At 38.7% G+C, this 21,338-nt stretch overlaps 1 protein-coding gene across 4 annotated transcripts in view; it reads left to right on the top strand.

Moving 5' to 3' along the window:
- The window catches only part of LOC134352539 (intermembrane lipid transfer protein VPS13B-like), a 1,085,891-nt gene that overhangs the window by 78,956 nt on the left and 985,597 nt on the right, over positions 1-21,338 (top strand). For all 4 annotated transcript variants that reach the window (XM_063059809.1, XM_063059800.1, XM_063059806.1 and 1 more), the window contains exons 5-6: positions 3,278-3,445; positions 7,158-7,339. In XM_063059809.1, coding sequence (XP_062915879.1) covers positions 3,278-3,445; positions 7,158-7,339 — 350 coding nt within the window. The remainder of the gene's footprint in view (positions 1-3,277; positions 3,446-7,157; positions 7,340-21,338) is intronic.

The following is a 21,338-nucleotide window of genomic DNA, read 5'->3' as shown; positions in this document are numbered from 1 at the left end:
ATAGCTGAGTACTATTTATTGGTTAAAATAGGAAGGTGGTTGGGAAACAGGTATAAGAGTACTTAAGTAATATACAGTACTGTACAAATGTCTTAGGCACCCTAGCTATGTATATATATGTGCTTAAGACTTTTGCGCAGTACTGTATGTGCTTTTTAAACAGTATTTTTTTCAAATTGCTTTATTACTTGTAACAACTTCAACCCCCGCTCCCAGTGCCTGTCAGATTTTTCATTTCTTGTCTCTTTTAGAAATATGCTCTCTAACAAACTTTAAAGAACTAAAGTTTAGTTTAGCTATCCTTCAGTGTTCAGGAGATCTATTCATCAGTGCAGATGTGGTGTTTAGGTTTTGTTTCCCTTGACTTTCTAATATACTTTTCCTGGCTTTAAGAACACAAGTGAATTTGTGAATTTGGCTTTATTTGCAGTCGTGTAAATGAGAGAAATCGCTTTGTGTGCAAGGTGATTACAAAAGTCAAACTCACTTGAGTGAGAATAGCTTCTTCTCTGCCTTTAGATTTCTGAATGGATGATGAAATATACACTACTTCACTATTTTTGTGTGTTCCCTTTTTGCACTATTTATTTAATTTATTTTCATGTATATTTCTTTTTGTAATTTATAGCTTTTTTTATTGTTATGCATTGCAATATACTGTTTCCACAAAATAACACATTTTTGTACATATGCCAGTGATACTACGTCTGATTCTGATTCTGAAGCTCAAGTGTTACATTAGATTGTTCCAATTTACTTATGGACTACTGGGAACAAGAATTTAGAGGGAAGACATGTAATTGAAACCTCCCTACATTTCTCTGATCCATCTAGTCATTCCTACTATCTTGTATGTGTACAGGTTATAGGATATTATATTATGCGAGAGAAAGAATAAACCAACAGCCTCACCTTTCTGTACTGTTCTGACATTTGCTTGGATGTATCAGTCACGTGGTCTCTGATGTAACAGTGTAATAGTCTATTAAAAATATTGTCACTTAAAATATGTGGCTAGTTAATATCTTAATAACTGAACCAAAAGGGCCTAACATCTTCCTGGTAAGATTTTCACAAGAGGCAATATAGAATGGGTGGTTGAAAGTACACATTTCTGGTGACATAAATGGGAAATGAAGCTGGTACATATTCATCTACAGCTTCTGCACTACTGTCAATACTCATTTAAGCAGTCATTAAGTAGAAAAATTTGCTTTGCATCCTTTGCAGTATATATTTCAGCATGTTGTCTTCTATCAGTCAGGACTCCAATTAAAGAGATTCCTCATCTTGGTTCCAAATTAAACCAATCACTCATTACTGATGCTTTATAAACTCATATGTTCACCATTACAGTCTATAGCCACATATGTGCTGCAGTTCTCTTGGAGGATGGCCCGTCTCATCTTTATTACCTCTGCAGGGGGATCAGTCAACTGTTAACTCTTAGTTACAGACTCTTATTACGGAAAGCATTCAATGATAGAGTTACCATAAGTTTAGTTCCTCAGGTCTTTCCATGGGGATTTTCTGATTTCCTTGTTACTGCAAAAGGAAGAAACTATTCTTACAATAGGCATAAAAATACTTAAGCGCAACAGAACTTTTTAGCACCATATGTTTATTGGTGAGGGGATGAAAAAAGTTCTTGGATGTTATGATATTTCATTCCTGCATTTTGCAGATGATGTTGTTTAATATGCACTGGGAATGCAAATGCAGTTCGTTTTTCCAGCTAAGATATGGTTGAACAATTTTAAATAGGTTTCTTCCCAGTAGGCTGTTATGCAGGTGCTGACTATGTCAATTGTTGACACAACTCAAGTCTCTCTGCTTAATAGAGAGTGCACTGTGGAGCACCAGTATGCTGGCCTTTACAAATTAGATCCAGAAATAAAAATAACAGGAGGTTAAATGTTAGCTTACTGTTTTTTCGCAGTGGGGTGGGTATGGATTCGGAGAAGAACTAAAGGGATCAAAATTCATTTCAAAACTTCATGAGGAGATATTGAAAGTAATGAAAGTTGTTATACAGTATCTAATTTAACCATTTGTACATAAGCTGGCTAAACAATTTTAATTAAGTAGTTCTCCCTGTCTTGAGCAGAATTTGTAAGCAGATAGTTTGTGAAAATGGATAATTTTTATAGTCAAGTAAACTTATAATTTTCAATACAGGAATATCTACAAACAAATTTAATTGTTCTCTGACAAAACAAGCTGAATAATTAATTATCAGCCATAGTGGAAGAAATTAGAAGTGAACTGCAAGCAAATTCCAAGTGTAGGTTTAGAAATTAAATATTTTTCCCTAAATATTTATCAGTTGCTTCCCTTGGTTTATCTCTTTTCTATATTTCATTTAAACAGCACACACTATATTTCTATTTTAATTGGAATTCATTTATGGATTAAAAAATGAATTGATATCTTTAATACCTCAATACTTACAGTTCATTGTGATTGGTGTGTTGACCAACTATTTACTGCTTTACAATTTCTGTTTACTTCAATTGATGCAGTTTTTTCTCTTGCAAATCGAGTGTTGGTCTTTTATTTTTATTATTTTTGTCTTTAATTGGGTTCTTTCATGTTTCTTGCTTTGTGGCCACCTGTGAGCAAGCAAACTCAAGGTTCAATAATTTATACATTCTTTGATAATAAATGTACTTAAGTCTTGAATCTTAATCTGAGTGGGATGCTGCATATGAGAATTGTGGAAGCCATTTGAATGGAAGAATAACAATCTGGAATATTTTGTCAGGTCATTTATTACTTGTTGTTTTTGATCATCCTTAACAAGGTAAGAAAAAGAAGCTGAAAGTTGACAGCATCGTTATTTATTTAGAGATTCAGCATGGAATCGGCCTTTCTAATCCAATGAGCTGCAACACCAGCAACCCACCTATTTAACCCTAGCTTAATCACAGGACAATTCACAATGACCAATTAACCTACTCTCCGGCATATCTTGGGCTGTGAGAGGAAACCAGAGCATGTAATGGAAACCCACGCATTCATGGGGAGAACATACCAACTCCTTACAGATGGCACCAGAACTGAATTCTGAACTCTGGAACACCCTGATCTATAATAGTGTTGTGCTAACCACAATGCTACAATGGCACCACAAAAAGTATTATTGAAAGTACTTAACTTGCATTAAATAGCCCTGTGCTACATTGTCAGTTCAATAGGAATCAAGCACAATAGACTTTCTCTTTGTTACAAAAACACAGTAATATTAATTGTGCCTTCCTCGTTCACCCTGATACAGGTTATGTGCAGAGTCTGATTAGACGTGTTGTTAACAATGTAAACATTGTAGTAAACAACCTCATCTTGAAGTACGTGGAGGATGACATTGTTTTGTCGGTCAACATTACATCAGCAGAATGTTACACAGTGGATGAGTTTTGGGATCGCGCCTTCATGGATATCTTAGGTGAGTGAAAAAGATAATTCCCTTATTTATGCTTATGTAAGGGTAAATATTCAAACCATACACGACATTTTTAATGAAGCAAGATAATTGTAAATTCTTTATAATACCTTCTAATAACTTATAGATAGGGTGGAGTTGCTTTGGGAGGGACCAGATATTTGGATAGTCAAGGCCACCTGGCTCAAGTAATTAAAATTTGTTGTTGGGGGGGGGGGTTGGTATCTGCAAAATGCCAGAATTAATTGACCAAAAGACCTAAGAGAGTTTTACAATTGAAGGAGTGATGTGACGGAGCAGAGTTTCTAAGATGATTCCATTTCTCTCCTTGAAAACTGTGACTGAAACATTTATTTTCAACCCTTCCCTACCTTACAACCTTTCCTTTTCACCAAGTACTGAAAACCTAGCCTTGTATTTATCAGCCTAATACTTTACTATTCCAGTGTTCTTCCAGTCTTCCTCCAGTCTTCCATCTGAATCCAAAAAGAATTATAAAATTGATAAATTGTTGAACTGTGAACCGAAGCAGATCAATGCAATTGACATTTGATGTGAGTTTGAATGTGGGCAGCAGTTTAAAATAATATGCAAAATAAAATGGAGATGGGAAAAGTCATCATACATGGACAAATTGGAATTTTTTTCCATTATTTTGGCATGGGGCAGATTGCTAATGTGATATAAGATTAGACCAATGATAGATCTTTGATTGTGCTTAAGAGATAATGATACATCATTACAGTCAGAAGCCATTGCAGGTTATTCTTGATCTGTAACTCTAGGTAAGCGCAAAGAAAACGTTTTCCCCAACCTGCAACTTGCAATGATTTGTGCACACTGATCCCCAGGTCACCTTGCGCCTGCGCCCCTTTTAGAACTGTCCCTTTATTCTATATTGTTTGTCCTAATACTTCCTTCCAAGTTGCATTACCTCACATTTTACTGCTTTAAACTTCTTCTGGCATGTATCTGCTTATTTCACCAGCTTCTGTATTGTCCTGTAATCTATCACCATCTTCTTTGTTGATGAGGCTATAATATGGCCCCTTATCAAAAGCCTTCTGGAAGTACATCTGCATGACATCAACTGCATGACCTTCCAATTGGCAAAAACATCTCCACCGCAATCTCCGTCAGCCCAAGGGCAACAAAGGGTTGTGTGCTGAGTCCCTACTCTATTCATTTTACACCTATAACTGTGTGGCTAAGTGCAGCTCCAACAACAAATTTAAGTTCACTGATGACAGCATTGTTGTGGGCCATGTCAAAGGTGGTGATGAATCAACATACAGGGGGGAGAGTGAAGTTTTGACTGAGTGGTGTAATAACAACAACCTCTCAATGTCAGCAAGACCAAGGAACTGATTGTAGACTTCAGGAGAGGGAAACCAGAGGCCCACGAGCCTGTACGCATCGGTGGATCAGAGGTAGAAAGCGACAGTAATTTTAAATTCCTGGGTGTTACTATCTCAGAGGACCTGTCCTGGATCCATCATATAAATGTCATTGCAAAGAAAGCACGACAGTCTCTCCACTTCCTTAGGAGTCTACGGAGATTTGGCATGTCATCGACGAGCTTGACAAACTGCCATGGATGTGTCGTGAAAAGTGTATTAACTGGCTGCATTATGGCCTGGTATGGAAACACCAACACCATTGAGCAGAAAATTCTACAAAAGGTAGTGGATTTGGCCCAGCGCATCATTGGTAAAGCCATCCTAACCATTGAACTATATGAAATGCTGTTGTAGAAAAGCAGCATCCATCATCCAAGATCCTCACCACCCAGGCCATGCCATCAGGTAGAAGGTACAAGTGCCTCAGGATTCACACCACCAGGTTCAAGAACAGTTACTACCCCTCAGCCATCAGGCTCTTGAACAGAAGAGGATAACTACACTCATTCTATTTTTGGTGTTCCCACAACTAGTGACCTCACTTTAAGGACTTTTTTATCTTGTTATTTCATGCTCTTGTTATTTATTGCTATTTATTTATATTTGCATATGCTCAGTTTGTTGCCTTCTATGCTCTTCCTCTGTCATTGATCCTGTTACAGTCAGTGTTCTATAGATTTTCTGAGTATGCCTGGCAGTGACATACATGCACTCTGATAATATATTCTACTTTGAACTTTGAAATCTTACTTGTATCTTGTACAAAAAATCTATCGCATTGGTTAAACATGATTTTCCCTGAAATAAATCCATACTGGCTTGCCTTAATTAATACTGTTCCTTCAGGTGACTATTAATTCTGGACTGGGTAAATGTTTTTATAAGCTTTCTTACTACTGAGGTTAAATTGAGTGGTTGGTAGTTGGTGCAATTATCCCCGCTCCCTTTTTTGAACCCATACCTTCTTCTCTCATATCCAAGGGATGCACCCCATTTAGTCCGAGTAACTTTGTACTTTAAGTTCAGCCAATTTTTCTAATACATCCATGTAATCAGTTCTTTAATGAAACCAATGTCTCAGTCATCTCCTTCACTATTACTTGGAAACACCCTCTTTAATTTTAAATAATCATGTCCATCTTGAAACAACTTGAGCAGAAATTACTGGATACTAAATTACTGCCCAGAATCAGTAATTTAGCGTTTAGTAATTATGCCCCCATTTAGTACTTTAACAGTGCTCTCAGCATTCATGTGCAGGCTTCCATTATTGTCTTAAGTGTGCCCCACTCCTCCACAAACTACCCTTTTAGCATTTATGTTTAGAGGAATGTAAATTGCACAACAATTTGTGATGATGCAGAAATCGGAGAAGCTAATCCTTACTGTAAGTTGCTGGCTGATATATTCAATAATGCAGTTGTTCACATGCTTCGACTATTGGAATAGTCTTTGATTCTGGGCAGTAATTTAGTGTTTAGTAATTTTTGCTCAAGTTGTTTCAAGATGAACTCTATTACTTAAAATTGCAAATTTTAATCAATTCCATTTTTGCAAAGCAAATGTTGTATTTTAAAGCAGCCAAAAGCTTATAATCAATTATCGTTTTGGCAGAGAATATAACTTCTTAATGCCTAATAGTTGTGGAACAGCAAGAGGCTTGAGAGATATGGATAGACAGGATGTTTTCATCATTTTTTTAGATGAATTTTTTTTACATTCTGCAATTCTTATGGTAATTTACATATTTTCCTATATATCCCTCTGTTAATTTATCTGTTCAGCTTTTAAGCCACTTGCAAATGAGATTTTGTTCTCGGGGCTAAATAGTTGTGTGGATTCTGCTTATTTAATTTCTGGCTTTCTTTTGTGTTTTTTCTCTTATTGTTTCACATTCATTTTCTTCCTCTTACCTCCTACTTACGAAATACGACCCATAACAAACATCATAATAGACGGAATTTATCAGATACATTCAATAAAGTTTTTGTAAAATATGGAATGTTTTACTTTTTAAATAATTATACTTGGTATATTTAGTGTATTTTAAATTATTTGACTATGAAAATGTCAAAATATCAATGTAGTCAGATTTCTAGTTAATGATTTTATAATCACCCAGCAGATATGTTGAAATCGTGTTAAATAAAATAAATATTTTCCAACAAAATATTTATCCTAAATTATTCAATAAGACTTGTCAACATGTTCCAGTGATATTTTAAAATGATACACACAGTAGATGTAAATGTTCACATTGAATGTGTCAAATTTCTATTTTGGCCAATTGTGCACTGTTTACTGTCTTCATTTAGCTCCAGAATTGGTATTGAGGAAGGTGATCAACTTTACCGATTGTACGGTTTGTCTGGACAAGCGAAATGCAAGTGGAAAGATTGAGTTTTACCAGGATCCTTTGCTCTACAAGTGTTCCTTCTGTACGAGGTTGCACTTCACTTACGACAACCTCAACTCTAAAATTCCATCAGTTATTAAGGTATGCTTTTAAGAGGGTTTTCTAAAATGGGGGTAACAACTTTTCAGTGAATCAGACTAAATTACTGATGGATGGTTATAGGACATTGTAAGTCGATGTTATTGATTAAGTTGGAAAGTTATAGTTGCGGAATGGTTATGTTCTAGCCCTTGATCCCCTAACTAAAGCCAATGTTTTTAAACATTCGCTGATCAAATAGTTCAAAATTTATAGTTGATGAAGTTAAATTCAGGAAATTATATTAATCTGAAATAAAAACTGGAATCACTGATGGTGACCATGAAACAGCTGGTATGCTGTAAAAACTCATCTGGTTTACTTAAGTACTGTAGGGTAGAAAATTTGGCCTCTTGCCCTGATCTAGCACAATGCATTTGAGTATTACCTTAGCCCCTTTAGAAGAGGTACTTTGGCAACAATTGCACAAAATGTGCAATGACAACACTCAAAATGCTGGTGGAATTCAATGGGTCAGGCAGCCTCTATGGAAAGAAATGGATAGCCAACATTTCTGTTTGAGAGCCTTGTCAGGACTGACAAGTCAACATTTTGGTTGGAGACCATTTGTTAGACTCATCCTTTTCTCTCCGTAGCTGCTGCCTGACCTGCTGGGTTCCTTCAACATTTTGTGTGATGCTTCAGATTCCTAGCATTTGCAGCTTATCTTGTGCCTCTAGAATGTGCTATAATTAAAGTTAAGGTCAGAAGGAAGGATGTTTTATTGGTAATTGTACAGTTCCATTTAGAACTCCTCAAATAATGAAGCAGTCTTTGCTGATAATGCACCAGGTTATGGACAATATCTGACTTAGGCTGATAAATGACAAGCAGTGTTTGCGTTATCAAATGACAACCAATGAGGGTGGTTCTAACCACCCATTGTTAACATTCAGTGACATGCCATTCTGAATCTCCCACCATCAGTATATCAAATTTATTAGAAACTTAACTGGACCAGCCAAATTAATTGCATGGCTGGGATTCCTGCAGCAAAAATTTGATATTCTGACAACCTACTCGACTTCCACCAATATGAGGCATTACATTCTCAGATTTCTGGATAAATATAACACCAGTGTAATTATGAGAGCAAACATGATGAAGCAACTTCGTTCATCTGTCCATTTACAGAAATATGATTAAAATGGTAGAAGTCTTCAACAGAGTTGGTGCTAATATAATTGGGTTTAAAGAGACGACCACTGAATAATGCAGATCTAGATAAATGTGACTTTTTTGGGTCAAAGTTAGAGAACAACTTTCAGGGATTTTTTCCAGAAACGCTAAATAATTATATAACGTGCGAGAATGAAATAAATCAGTATTTTGTCTTTCGCACCATCTTGTTGAAATAGCTTAAACTTGTTTTTAAACATATGTTGATGATAAACAATTGCAAATACAAACTTGTTATGAGAAGTTTGTAAACCAAGAAAAGGATATGTTATGGATGACAGTGGTACTTTATTAATTACTTACACCGGTGAGAATAAGCAGTGAATTATTAATTTCAATTGTGGAGCTCTTCCATTGCATCAGCATTGTTGATTGTCAGTCCCTGGGCTGTGCTGTTTGTTCCATTTTAGGAAGTCACCCCCACCCCGCAGCATGCCACAGGGTAGTTGATTGGACAATGGGACTGTCACAATACAGACAGCATTGTCTACTGGCAGAATGGGTTTTACAATGATGGCGCCTGTCCATGTGCTCAACAGATGTCAAAGGTGTTACTATTACTTAAAATTTGTGAATTTTGATGAGCACATTTGAGAACAATTCTTTATAAAGGGAATGTTATGTCATTTTTGTTCAGCATCTACAATACTCTCACAAGAACAACTGAAAGCAATGAAACTATCTTAATCAAATATAGTTATACTTATCTGCTTTATGTCTTTCATTCATTTTAATGGGGATTGCTCTGTTGGTGCCAGATTTAGTCTGGTACAAGCTCTGTGAGCAGATATTCTAGCGTGACATCTGGGAAACCTGGAAATATTTGCACGGACCTGCACGGTTTATGAGGAGTTGGCTGGTGTAGCATTGGGATAGTTCAGATGCTGCTATTGGCTTAGCTCCATGCCATTGCTGGAATCCAGAATTTCTGTGGTATTTAAAAAAAAACAAGCAGCTGGAGGCACTCAGTGGTCAGGATGCATCTGTGAAGGGAAGGGAATGGCGATATTTTGTATTGATCACCCAACATAGTGTCTTCTCCTCTGCCATCAGATTTCTGAATGGCCCATGTACCTAAAAATGTTTTCTCGCTATTCCTCTTTTGCAAATAAAAAATAAACAAATGGTTGTTTCTCTGACTGGAGGTCTGTGACTAGTGGTGTGCTGCAGGGATTGGTAAGGGTCCATTGTAGTTTGTCATGCATATCAACACTCTGGATGGTAATGTGGGAAACTAGATCAGCAAATTTGTGGATGACACCAAGACTGTGTGTGTGTAGTGAGCAGCGAAGAAGACTATCAGAGTTTACAGTGGGATCTAGATGAGCTGGAAAATGGGCTGAAAACTAGCAGATGGAATTTAATATAGACAATTGTGAGGTGTTGCACTTTGGGAAGACCAACCAGGGTTGGTCTAACATGGTAAGTGGTTAAGGTAGAGTGCAGTATAGCAGAGGGATCTCCGAATACAGATCCATAATTCCTTGAAGTGGGGGCATAAGTAGATGGGATCATAAAGCTTTTTGGCACTTTGGCCTTCGTAAATCAATGTATTGAGTAAACATAAGAACATAAGAAATAGCAGGAGTTGGCTATCTGGCCCGTTGAGCCTGCTCCGCCATTCAATTAGATCATGGCTGATCTGGCCATGGACTCATCTCCACCTACCTACCTTTCCCCCATAATCTTTAATTCCTCTACTATGCAAAAATCTATCCAACCTTGTCTTAAATATATTTACTGAAGTAGCCTCCACAGCTTCATTGGGCAGAGAATTCCACATATATTGGTGTTGGGATATTATGTTGAAATTGTATAAGATGTTGGTGAAGGCTAATTTGGAGGATTGTGTGCTGTTTGGGTTACTCACCTACAGAAAGGATTAAATAAGGTTGAAAGAATACTTTGAAAATTAACAAGGATGTTGCTGGGGCTTGAGGATCTGAGTTATAGGGAAAGGTTGAATAGGTTAGGACTTTATTCTCCAGAAGTACAAGATTGAGGGGAGATTTGATAAAGGTTTACAAGATTATGAGGGGTATAGATAGGGTGAATGCGAGCAGTCCTTTTCCACTGAGGTTGAGTGAGACAACAATGAGAGGTCACATGTTAAGGGAGAAAGGTGAAATGTTTAAGGGGAATATGAGGGGAAACAACTTCACTCAAAAGGGGGAGATTGTGTGGAACGAGCTGCCAGTGCAAGTGATGAATGCTGGGTTGATTTCAACGTTAAAGAGAAATTTGGATAGGTACATGGATGGGAGGGGCATGTAGGGCTATGTTCCAGGTACAGATTGATGGCACTAGGCAGATTAATGGCTCAACACAGACTAGATGGGCCAAAGGGCCTGTTTCCATTCTGTTGTGTTCTTTGACTCTATTGTAACTTGTAGTTTTTTTTACGTCTTGCACTGTACTGCTGCCACAAAACATGTCAGTGATAGTAAACCAGATTCTGATTCTGCTGCTTGACTCACTGAGTTCCTGTAGCAGCTCGTTCTTTGTTCCCCAGATTCCAGCATCTGCAGTCTCTCATGCTCCTTCAGGATTCATATGTAAGTGCCAGGTTTAGTGCTGGTGTGGAGCTGAGAAGTACAGCATAGAAATAGGCCCTCTGGCCTGTCTTGTCCATGCCAATCAACCTACACTGGAGCCATAGCCCTCCATACCCTTACCATCCATGTACCAATCCAAACTTTGCTTAAACGTTGAAATTGAGCTCACATGCACCACTTGTGTTGGCAGCTTGTTCCACATACTCATGACCTTCTGAATGAAGAAGTTTCCACTCATGTTCCCTTAAACTTTTCACCTTTCACCCTTAACCCATGGCCTTTGATTGTAGTCCCACCCAACCTCAGTGGAAAAAGCCTGCTTGCATTTACTCTACTTATACCCCTCATCATTTTGTGTACCTCTCTCAAATCTCCTGTCAATCTTCTACGTTCTAAGGAATAAAGTCTAAACCTATTCAATCTTATAACTCAGGTCCTCCAGACCCTTGTAAATTTTCTCTATACTCTTTCAACCTTATTTACATCTTTCCTGTAGGTGAGTGACCAAAACTGAATATGACACTCAATATGGTACTCAATATATTCAAAACTGAATATGGTTGGTGTTCCAAAAGTGCAACAATTCATACTTTTTTGTGCATTAAATTCCACCTGCCATTTTTCAGCCCATTTTTCCAACTGATCCAAATCCTGCTGCAAGTCATGATGGCCTTCCTCACTGTGTCCACCACACCCCCAATCTTGGTGTCATCCGCAAATTTGTTGATCTAGTTAACCACATTATCTTCCAGATCGTTGATATAGACAATGGACCCACACTGATTCCTGTAGCACTGCATTAGTCAGACTTCCAGACAGAGAGGCAACCATCAACTACCATTCTCTGGCTTCTCCCACAAAGTCAATGCCCAATCCATTTTCCTACCTCATCTTGAATGCCGAGAGACTGAACCTTCTTGACCAACCTCGCATGCAGGATCCTGTCAAATGTCTTGCTGAAGTCCATGTAGATAACATCCACGGCCTTGTCTTGCCTTCATTTACTTTCTTGGTAACTTTCTTGAAAAACTATAAGATTGGCTAGACATGACCCACCACACATGAAGCCATGCTGACAATCCTTAATCAGTCCTTGTCTGTATATCCAGTCCGTTAGAATACCTTCCAATAACTTTCGCACGATTGTCAGATTCACCAGTTTATAATTACCTGGTTTATGTTTAGAGCCTTTTTTAACAGCAGAACAACATTTGCTATCATTCAATCCTCTGGTATCACTTGTTTCGCTAAGGATGGTTTAACTATCTCTGCCAGGGCCCAGGCAATTTCTGCATTTGCCTCCTGTAGGGTCTGAGGGAGCACCTTGTCAGGCCCTGGGGATCTGTCCACTTTGATTTGCCTCAGGACAGCAAACACTTCCTCTGTAACCTGTATAGGGTCCATGAATTTGATGCTGCTTTGCCTGAGTTCTATAGCCTCTGTGTCTGCCTCTTGAGTAAATACAGATGCAAAAAATATATTTATGACCTTCCCCCATCTCTTTTGGCTCCATGCATTGATTTCCATTCTGATCTTCCAGAGGACCAATTTTGACCCTTGCAATCCTTTTGCTCTTAACACATTTGTAGAATTCCTTAGGACTCTCCTTCACCTTGTTTTGTCTGGCCATCTCATGCCGTCTTTTAGCCTTCCTGATTTCTTATACTCCATAAGCACCTCATTTGTTTCCACCTGCCTATACCTGCTATGCACCTCCTTTTTTTTTCTTAACCAGGGCCTCAACAGCTCTTGAAAACCAAGGTTTCCTATACCTGTTATCTCTACCTTTTACTCTGATGGGCACATTCAAGCGTTGTACTCTCAAAATGTCGCTTCTCCATGGAACTGGCTGTGAACAGAATGAAACTGCAGGTAGTAAATGCCCCATCACACTCAGATTCCCCTTCAGCATTTGAAACCATTTCAAAAAACACTGCTATTCAGAATGCTAAAGCAACTGGAGCATTTGTCAAACAACCAACTCTCAATTGTTTTGATAATCAATGTCCACATCTCTAGAAAACCTAAATGCACATAACACTCCACCTATCTCAAAGTTACTCTTATGATCAGCAATCACCCTGCTTATTTGAATGCAGTTCTCTAAGTTTTTTATATTTTAAAAAAGCTCTAAGAAGGGAAAAGATGAAATATGAGGGCAGACTAGTCAATGATATAAAGCAGGACACCTAAACTTTTTTTTGTCAGTTATATAAAGAGTAAAAGGGAGGGGACAGTTGATATTGGACCACTGGACAATGATGTTGGTGAGGTAGTAATGGGAGACAAAGAAATGGTGGATAACTTAATGAGTACTTTGCAACAGTCTTCACTGTGGAAGACACAAGCAGTGTGCCAGACATCTGTGAGTGTCAGGGAGCAGGAGTGAGTACCATTGCTATTACAAAGGATATGTTACCTGGACCAGATGGACTACAGCCCAGAGTCTTGAGAGAGGTTGCTGAAGAGGTTATGGTTGCATTGGTCATGATCTTTCAAGAATCACTTGATTCTGGCATGGTCCCGGAGGACTGGAAGATTCCAAATGTTACTCCACTCTTTAAGAAGGGAGGAAGGCAAAAGAAAGGGAATTATATGTCAGTTAGCTTAACCTCAGTGGGAAAGTGTTGGAGTCTTTTATTAAGGATGAGGTCTTGGGCTACTTGGAGACTAATGATAAAATAACTTAAAGTCAGCATGGCTTCTGTAAAGGGAAATATTGCTTGACAAATCTGTCAGAGTTCTTCAAGGAAGTAACAAGTAGGGGGACAAAGGAGAGGCAGTGGATGGCATTTATTTGGATTTTCAGAAGGCATTTGATAAGGTGCCACACTTGAGACTGCATAACAAGATAAAATCCCATGGCATTACAGAAAAGATGGGCATGGATCGCGGAATGCCTTTTCTGGTTGGCTGCCAGTGACTAGTGGTGTTCCTCAGGGGTCAGTATTGGGACCACTACTTTTCACATTGTCAGTGATTTAGATAATGGAATTGATGGCTTTGTAGCAAAGATGATATGAAGATAAGTGGAGTGGTGGGTAGTGCTAAGGAAGCAATGTGATTGTAGCAGAACTTAGACAAATTAGAAGAATGGGCAGAAAAGTGGCAGATGGAATACAGTGCTGGGAAACGTATGATAATGCATTTTGGTAAAAGGAATAATAGTGCAGACTATTATCTAAATGGGCAAAAAATTCAAACATCAGAGGTGCAGAGAGACTTTAGGAGTCCTCATGCAAGACTCGCAGAAGGTTAATTTACTGGTTCAGTCTGTGGAAAAGAAGGCAAATGCAATGTTGGCATTCATTTCAAGGGGAATAGAATATGAAAACAAGGAGATAATGCTGAGGCTTTATAAGACACTAGTCAGGTCGCACTTGGAGTATTTTCAACAGTTTTGGGGCCCATATCTCAGAAAGGATGTGTTGTCATTGGAGAGAGTCCAGAGGAGGTTCACAAGAATGATTCTGGGAATGAAGGGGTTAACATATGAGGAGCGTTTGGCAGCTTTGGTCCGGTACTCACTGGAATCTAGAAGAATGCTGGGGGCGTGGGCAGATTTTCATTGAAACCTACCGAATGTTGAAAGGCAAACAACAGGAATTCTGCAGATGCTGGAAATTCAAGCAACACACATCAAAGTTGCTGGTGAACACAGCAGGCCAGGCAGCATCTGTAGGAAGAGGTGCAGTCGACGTTTCAGGCCGAGACCCAAGTCCTGACGAAGGGTCTCGGCCTGAAACGTCGACTGCACCTCTTCCTACAGATGCTGCCTGGCCTGCTGTGTTCACCAGCAACTTCGATGAATGTTGAAAGGACTAGATAAGGTGGATGTGCAGTGGATATTTCCTATAGCGGGGGTATCCTGAACTAGAGAACACAGCCTCAGATTCGAGGGGAGACCTTTGAGAATTGAGGTAAGGAGGAATTTTTTTTTAGCCAGAGTACAGTGAATCTGTGGATACTCTGCCACAGATACTGGACGCCAAATCTGTGGGTATATTTAAGGCAGAAGTTGATAGTTTTTGATTGGTCAGGGCATCAAAGGATATGGCGAGAAGGCAGGTGTATGGGGTTGAATAGAATCTGGGATCAGCCATGATGGAATGGGGGAGTGGACTCGATGGGCTGAATGACCTAATTTTTGCACTTATGTCTTATGGTCTTACAACATTCCCCAGCTCATGTACTGAAACAGAAACAAAAAACCAGCCTTTTCATCTCTGTACGACATTTTCTCTCCCCTTTTCCTCTGAGCTTCATAGATTATTGAAGCCATCCACCAGTCTTCAGTGTCCTTCCATACTCTCTTTTCTTTTCCTGTCCCATTCTGTTTTCTCTGTAATCCTCAGCAATATTACCCCCATCCTTAGCTCTCAGTGTCAGTTCTCTAACTCCTTGTCCCTTCATCCATTTCTACTGAATCCAACTAAATACTCTCAAATTTTCACTTTTCAAGGCATTACCCTTATCAAGGACACTTTTGTCAGAAAACTTGTCCCAATCCACACTTTCATTTTAATGGATCATTTTTGATACCATCAAAATTGGCCTTTCTCCAAGCTAGAATCTCAACCAGTGGGCTGCACCGATCTATTTGCATATTTACTTTGAAACTAATGGCATTGTGATTACCAGATGCAAAGTGTTGCCCTACACAAACTTCTGTCACTTGACCTGTCTCATTCCCTGGTAGCAGATCAAGTATCGCACACACTCTCATTGGGACTTCTGTGTACTGATTAAGGAAACTTTCCTGAACCCATTTGACTACCTGCCTGTAGTTCCTATCTGTCACCTCCTTATTCTCCTGTATGAGTAGAAGATCATTGAGCTGCAGTTCCAGTTCCTTAATATGTTCTCTCAGGAGCTGTACTTTAGTGCATCTGGTGCAGATGTGTTTATTTGAGAAACTAGAGGTCTTGTAGACTTACCACATCCCACACAGAGTATAAAACACTGCCCCTGGAGCCATTCTCACTACACTACTGTGCCCTAACAGATGAGGAATGAACAAAGAAGAAGAAAAGGAGATAAACTTACCAGATACTTTTATCTTGCCTAGGTCTAATGAGCCAAAGCCACTCCAAGCCCTCTGACTTTTAAAAGAATGGTCATTCGGCTTGCACTTGTTTTATTTTTATTTGCCCATTCTAATTGAATCCCTTTCGTTGATTGCCCGTAGCCCAGAGAAACTGCCGCAAAGCTCTGCCTTTTAATTCTTGACCGTGGGCCTGATTGTAAAGGTAGCTCTATTTACGCACTCCCTCTAGTTGATTGGTTGCAGCTCAGGATGATACATGATTTAACTGAACGTCAGATGAGATGTGAGGGCCCAAGTTGCTTGTATTCCGGTGGAACTGATCGGCCTGATTCAGAGTTAATTCTAAAAATTCAGTGTTCCTACTTTCAGTATTAAATGCCTGAGATTCTAGGTTCATTTCCAATGTATCATTTTATCATTTAGACAATTTCCCTCTGATTCACTTAACATTTTTTATATAAATGAAAGGATGCAACAATTTATTATATTTAAGGAAGACTAAGCCATGTTTGCATGGAATCTAGCGTAGTTTTACCTCAATGCATTTTTTTCATACTTGTACTCCTGAGCTTGAATTAACACACTGATGTGGACCATTTGATGCCTTGATGTGAAAATTGTTGAGATAATGTTTGCATTAGTTTTTCTTGTAGCAGCAAATGAGATTAAGGCTGTAATTCATTATGGAGTACTGTTGACATTTATTGCCCAAGCTTCAGTTTCACAGTGGACTCTATTGAAACTGTTTGATTGAGTTACTGTTATGTTGCCAGCGATAAATTAACCCATAAGTCACCTATCTTTCTGGCAATATATCATTGTATTAATGCAATAAATTATTCTGATTTCCATGTTGATGATGAAGGAAGTGCCCAAAAGATATGAGCATTTCCAGTATATAATTTCTTTTATTTATTGGAAATGTTCATACATTTTGCATCCCTTCTCTAGTTTACTGCCGGCTGGTGGCGTAGTGGCATCAGCGCTGGACTTCGGAGCGAAGGCTCCCGAGTTCGAATCCGTCCGTGCTGGGTTGAGCATCGAGCCAGCAACTCGGCCTCATAAAAATAAGAAAGCCTGCTAAAAAAAAACGCGGTGGTGACGGCGTCCCGATGACTCCACTCGGAGTTAAGGGCTTTTTTCGTCTTCTTCTTCTTCTTCTTCTCTAGTTTGCTGTCTCACACTGGTTATTGGTTATTATCCTAATGGTATCTTACTGCTGTGGAAAACATTAACAGTATGCCAGAAATTCGAGAGTATTGGGGGAGAAGTGATTGATGGTGTAATTACTAAAGAGAAGGTGCTTGGGAAGCTGAAGGGTCTGAAGGTAGATCAGTCACCTGATTCAGATAGACAACACCCCAGGATTCTGAAAGAGGCTGCTGAAGAGATTGTGGAGGCATTAGTCATGATCTTTATAGAATCACTAGTTTCGAGAGTGGTTCTGGAGGATTGGAAAACTGCAAATGTTACTCCACACTTTATGAAAAGAGGGAGGCAGAAGAAAGGACCAGTTAGCCTGACTTCAGTGGTTGGAAAGATGTTGGAGTCTATTATTAAGGATGAGGTTTTGAGGTGCTTGGAGGCATATGACAAAATACGGCAAAGTCAGCATAGTTTCCTTAAGGGAAAATCTTGCCTGACAAATGTGTTGGAATTCTTTGAGGAAATAACAGGCAAGATAGACAAAGGAGAGTTAGTGAATGTTGTTTATTTGGATTTTCAGAAGGTCTTTGACAAAGTGCCATATATGAAGTTGCTTAACAAGATAAGAGCCTATGGTATTACAGCAAAGATACTTGCATGGATAGATGATTGGTTTACTGACAGGTGGGAATAAAGGGGGCCTTTTCTGGTAGGCTACCGGTGACTAGTGGTGTTCTGCAGGGATCGGTGTTAAAACTGCTTCTTTTCACGTTATTTGTCATTGATTTAGATGGCAGAATTGATGGCATTGTGGTCAAGTTTGCAGATGATACAAAGATAGGTGAAGGAGTAGATAGTTTTATGGAAGAAGGGAATCTGCAGAAGGACTGAGACTGATTGGGAGAATGGACAAAGAAGTGGCTGATGGAGTATTGGTGTATGGGCATGCGCGTTGGTTTAAGGTATAAAGGTGTAAACTATTTTCTAAATGGGGAGAAAATTATAAAAATCGGAAGCGTAAAGGGATTTGGGAGTCCTTGTGCAAGATCCCTATAGGTTAACTTGTGGGTTGAGTCAGTGGTCAGGAAGGCAAATGGAATGTTAGCATTCATTTTGAGAGGACTAGAATATAAGTGCAAGTAGTTAATGCTGAGGCTTTATAAGGCCTTGGTCAGACTACACTTAGAGTATTGTGAGCAGTTTTGGGCTCTTATCTAGGGAAATATGTGCTGGCATTGGAGAGGATACAGAGGAGGTTCACAAGAAAGATACTGGGAATGAAAGGGTTAACATATGGGCCTGTACTCATTGGAGTTTAGAAGAATGAAGGGTGTGTGGGGGAGAACCTTATTGAAATTTATTGAAACTTATTGAATATTGAAGGGCTTAAGTAGAGTGGATATGGAGAGGATGTTTCGTACAGTAGGGGTGTCTAGGATCAGAGGGCACATCCTCATAATAGAGGGATGTCCATTTAGAACCGAGGTGAGGAGGAATTTCTTTAGCTAGAGAGTAGTGAATCTGTTGAATTTGTTATTTCAACAGATTTAACTGTGGAAGCCGAGTCATTGTACTCACATTGTATTTACAGCGGAGGTTGATAAGTTCTTAATTAGTCAGGCCGTCAAAGGTCCACACACAAAAAAATGCTGGCAAAGGGTCTCGGCCTGAAACGTCGACTGTACCTCTTTCTATGGATGCTGCCTGACCTGCTGTGTTCACCAGCATTTTTTGTGTGTGTTGCTTGAATTTCCAGCATCTGCAGATTTCCTCGTGTGAGGCCGTCAAAGCTTACAGGGAGTAAGCAGGAGAATGGGAATGAGAGGGATAATAGCTCAGCCATGATGGAATGGCGGAGCAGACTTGATGGGTCGAGTGGTCTAATTCTGCACCTGTGTCTCATCGTCTTATGATCTCATGTGCTTTTCCACTGTCAAAGCCTACTCTCTAGCTGCAAAGCCACAGTAGAAATTTTTTCATTGAATGTCTGCAATCATGTGATCTGATGATATCCATTGACTTCAGAGGGTAGTAAAATATTACATCATACTGTGGCTTAGGCTATAAGTTGTTGCAGTGTTTAAGTGTGGAGCTGCAAAGGCTTCCTGCAGGTTTGTAATCAGTACAGACCTAAAGAATGCAGGCCTTTCTCCATTGCTGATAACAAGTAACCAAGTTGCACTAAACTGCAGCATGAACTAGTTAATTCATATAATATTAATCTCTGTATAGAGGAATACAGATGGCATTAGTTGAAATGCTTCTGTACTCATGAAGACTGATTACTTCAAAGACAGTCCCATTCAAGAATATCCGAAAAGCAAAAAAAAGAAAACAAAGATACGCTCAAGAAATTTAATTATATTTCTGGTTCAATTCCCAAAGTGCTGTCAATAAAATCTGCCAGATGTTTGAACCAACTAACTTAAGCTTTTCCAGGGCATGCATAATATGTATTTTCTGGGCTTTAGTATCAAAACAAGATGAACAATTATCAGTGAGTCAATCTGTTGTTTCACTCTCTACCCTGCCAAAAATGTAATAAACTAGTTCCATGGTACATTCTCATGAAGATATAGCCAAGATAACAAATATATCTGTAATTCTTACAATTTGCTTCCTGGCAATAAAACAAAATAATTTTACAGAACAGAAGGAAGCCATTTGGTTTATTGCACCTAAATCTCTGTAAAAGACAGTTTCTGTTCCTATGCTTTTTCCCTAGACTCTTACAACATATTCCTTTTTTAAAATGTTTAACTAATTTTATAGTTGCCATGAGTTTCTTTGTAGGATATTCTATATCCTGACAACTCCATATTAAATAAATACATCTCATTATGTTGATCTTCAAAAGTGATCTTAAATTTCCCTATTTTAGCATGGACTTTTAATATAGTTTTTAGAACCAATAATTTCATTGGTGCACATTGTTTATTGCTTGCTCCCAATTGTTTCATGGACATTAAGGATCAATAAGAACAGCAACAATTTGCAGTTAAGTAACAGTTAATAACACATTACAAAATTATTTCACGAGAGCATGATCAAACAAAATGAAGCACAAGATAAATTTAAGGCATCTGACCAATTGAAATGAATTAACTTTATTACTTATGTCCTTCATATACATGAGATAGTTTAGGGGAGAATTTTAAAGAAACAGAAAGAGGTGGACAGGTGGGAGGTTTAAGGGGAAATTCTAAAGCTTCATCAACTGAAGGAATGGCTACTTATGTAATTATTTGCTATATTAAAGGTGAGAAAAAGCTCAACTTGAATAAATTTAAAGGCTTTGTGTTGGAGGAGGTTACAGGGTTACAGGTGCAGGAGGGATGTGGAACAAAGGAATTTACATAGAAACATAGAAAACCTACAGCACAATATAGGCCCTTCAGCCCACAATGCTGTGCTGAACATATGCTTACTTAGAAATTACCTAAGGTTACCCATATCACTCTATTTTTCTAAGCTCCATGTACCTATCCAGGAGTCTCTTAATAGAAATATAGAAAATCTACAGCAGAATACAGGCCCTTCAGTCCACAATGCTGTGCTGAATGAGCTAAAATGTAAGCCTTATTAGGTGTTGAATATTCTTCATGCTGGTAGGGACGAGTCAACCTTGGAAAAAATTTACACCAGTGGATATTATCAGTGAGCAATGTAGGAATGGTTTTCACAGAAAACTTGTAACACAGAATCAGAATCAGGTTTATTATAACTGGCATGTGACGTGAAATTTGTTAAATTAGCAGCAGCAGTTTAATGGAATACATATATTGAAGGAAAAAAAAACAAAATAAAATAATATAAATAAATTACAGTAGATGTATATTAAATAGATTAAAAATTGTGCAAAAAACAGAAATACTATATATTTAAAAGGCGAGGTAGTGTCCAAGGGTTCAATGTCCATTTAGGAATCGGGTGGCAAAGGGGAAGAAACTGTTCCTGAATCGCTGAGTGTGTGCCTTCAGGCTTCTGTACCTCCTACCTGATGGTAACAGGGAGACAATGACATGCCCTGGGTGCTGGAGGTCCTTACTAATGGACGCTGTCTTTCTGAGCCACC

Source organism: Mobula hypostoma, chromosome 1 (genome assembly GCF_963921235.1).
Source record: "Mobula hypostoma chromosome 1, sMobHyp1.1, whole genome shotgun sequence".
Lineage (NCBI taxonomy): Eukaryota > Metazoa > Chordata > Chondrichthyes > Myliobatiformes > Myliobatidae > Mobula > Mobula hypostoma.
This window is presented reverse-complemented; position numbering and strand designations above follow the sequence as displayed.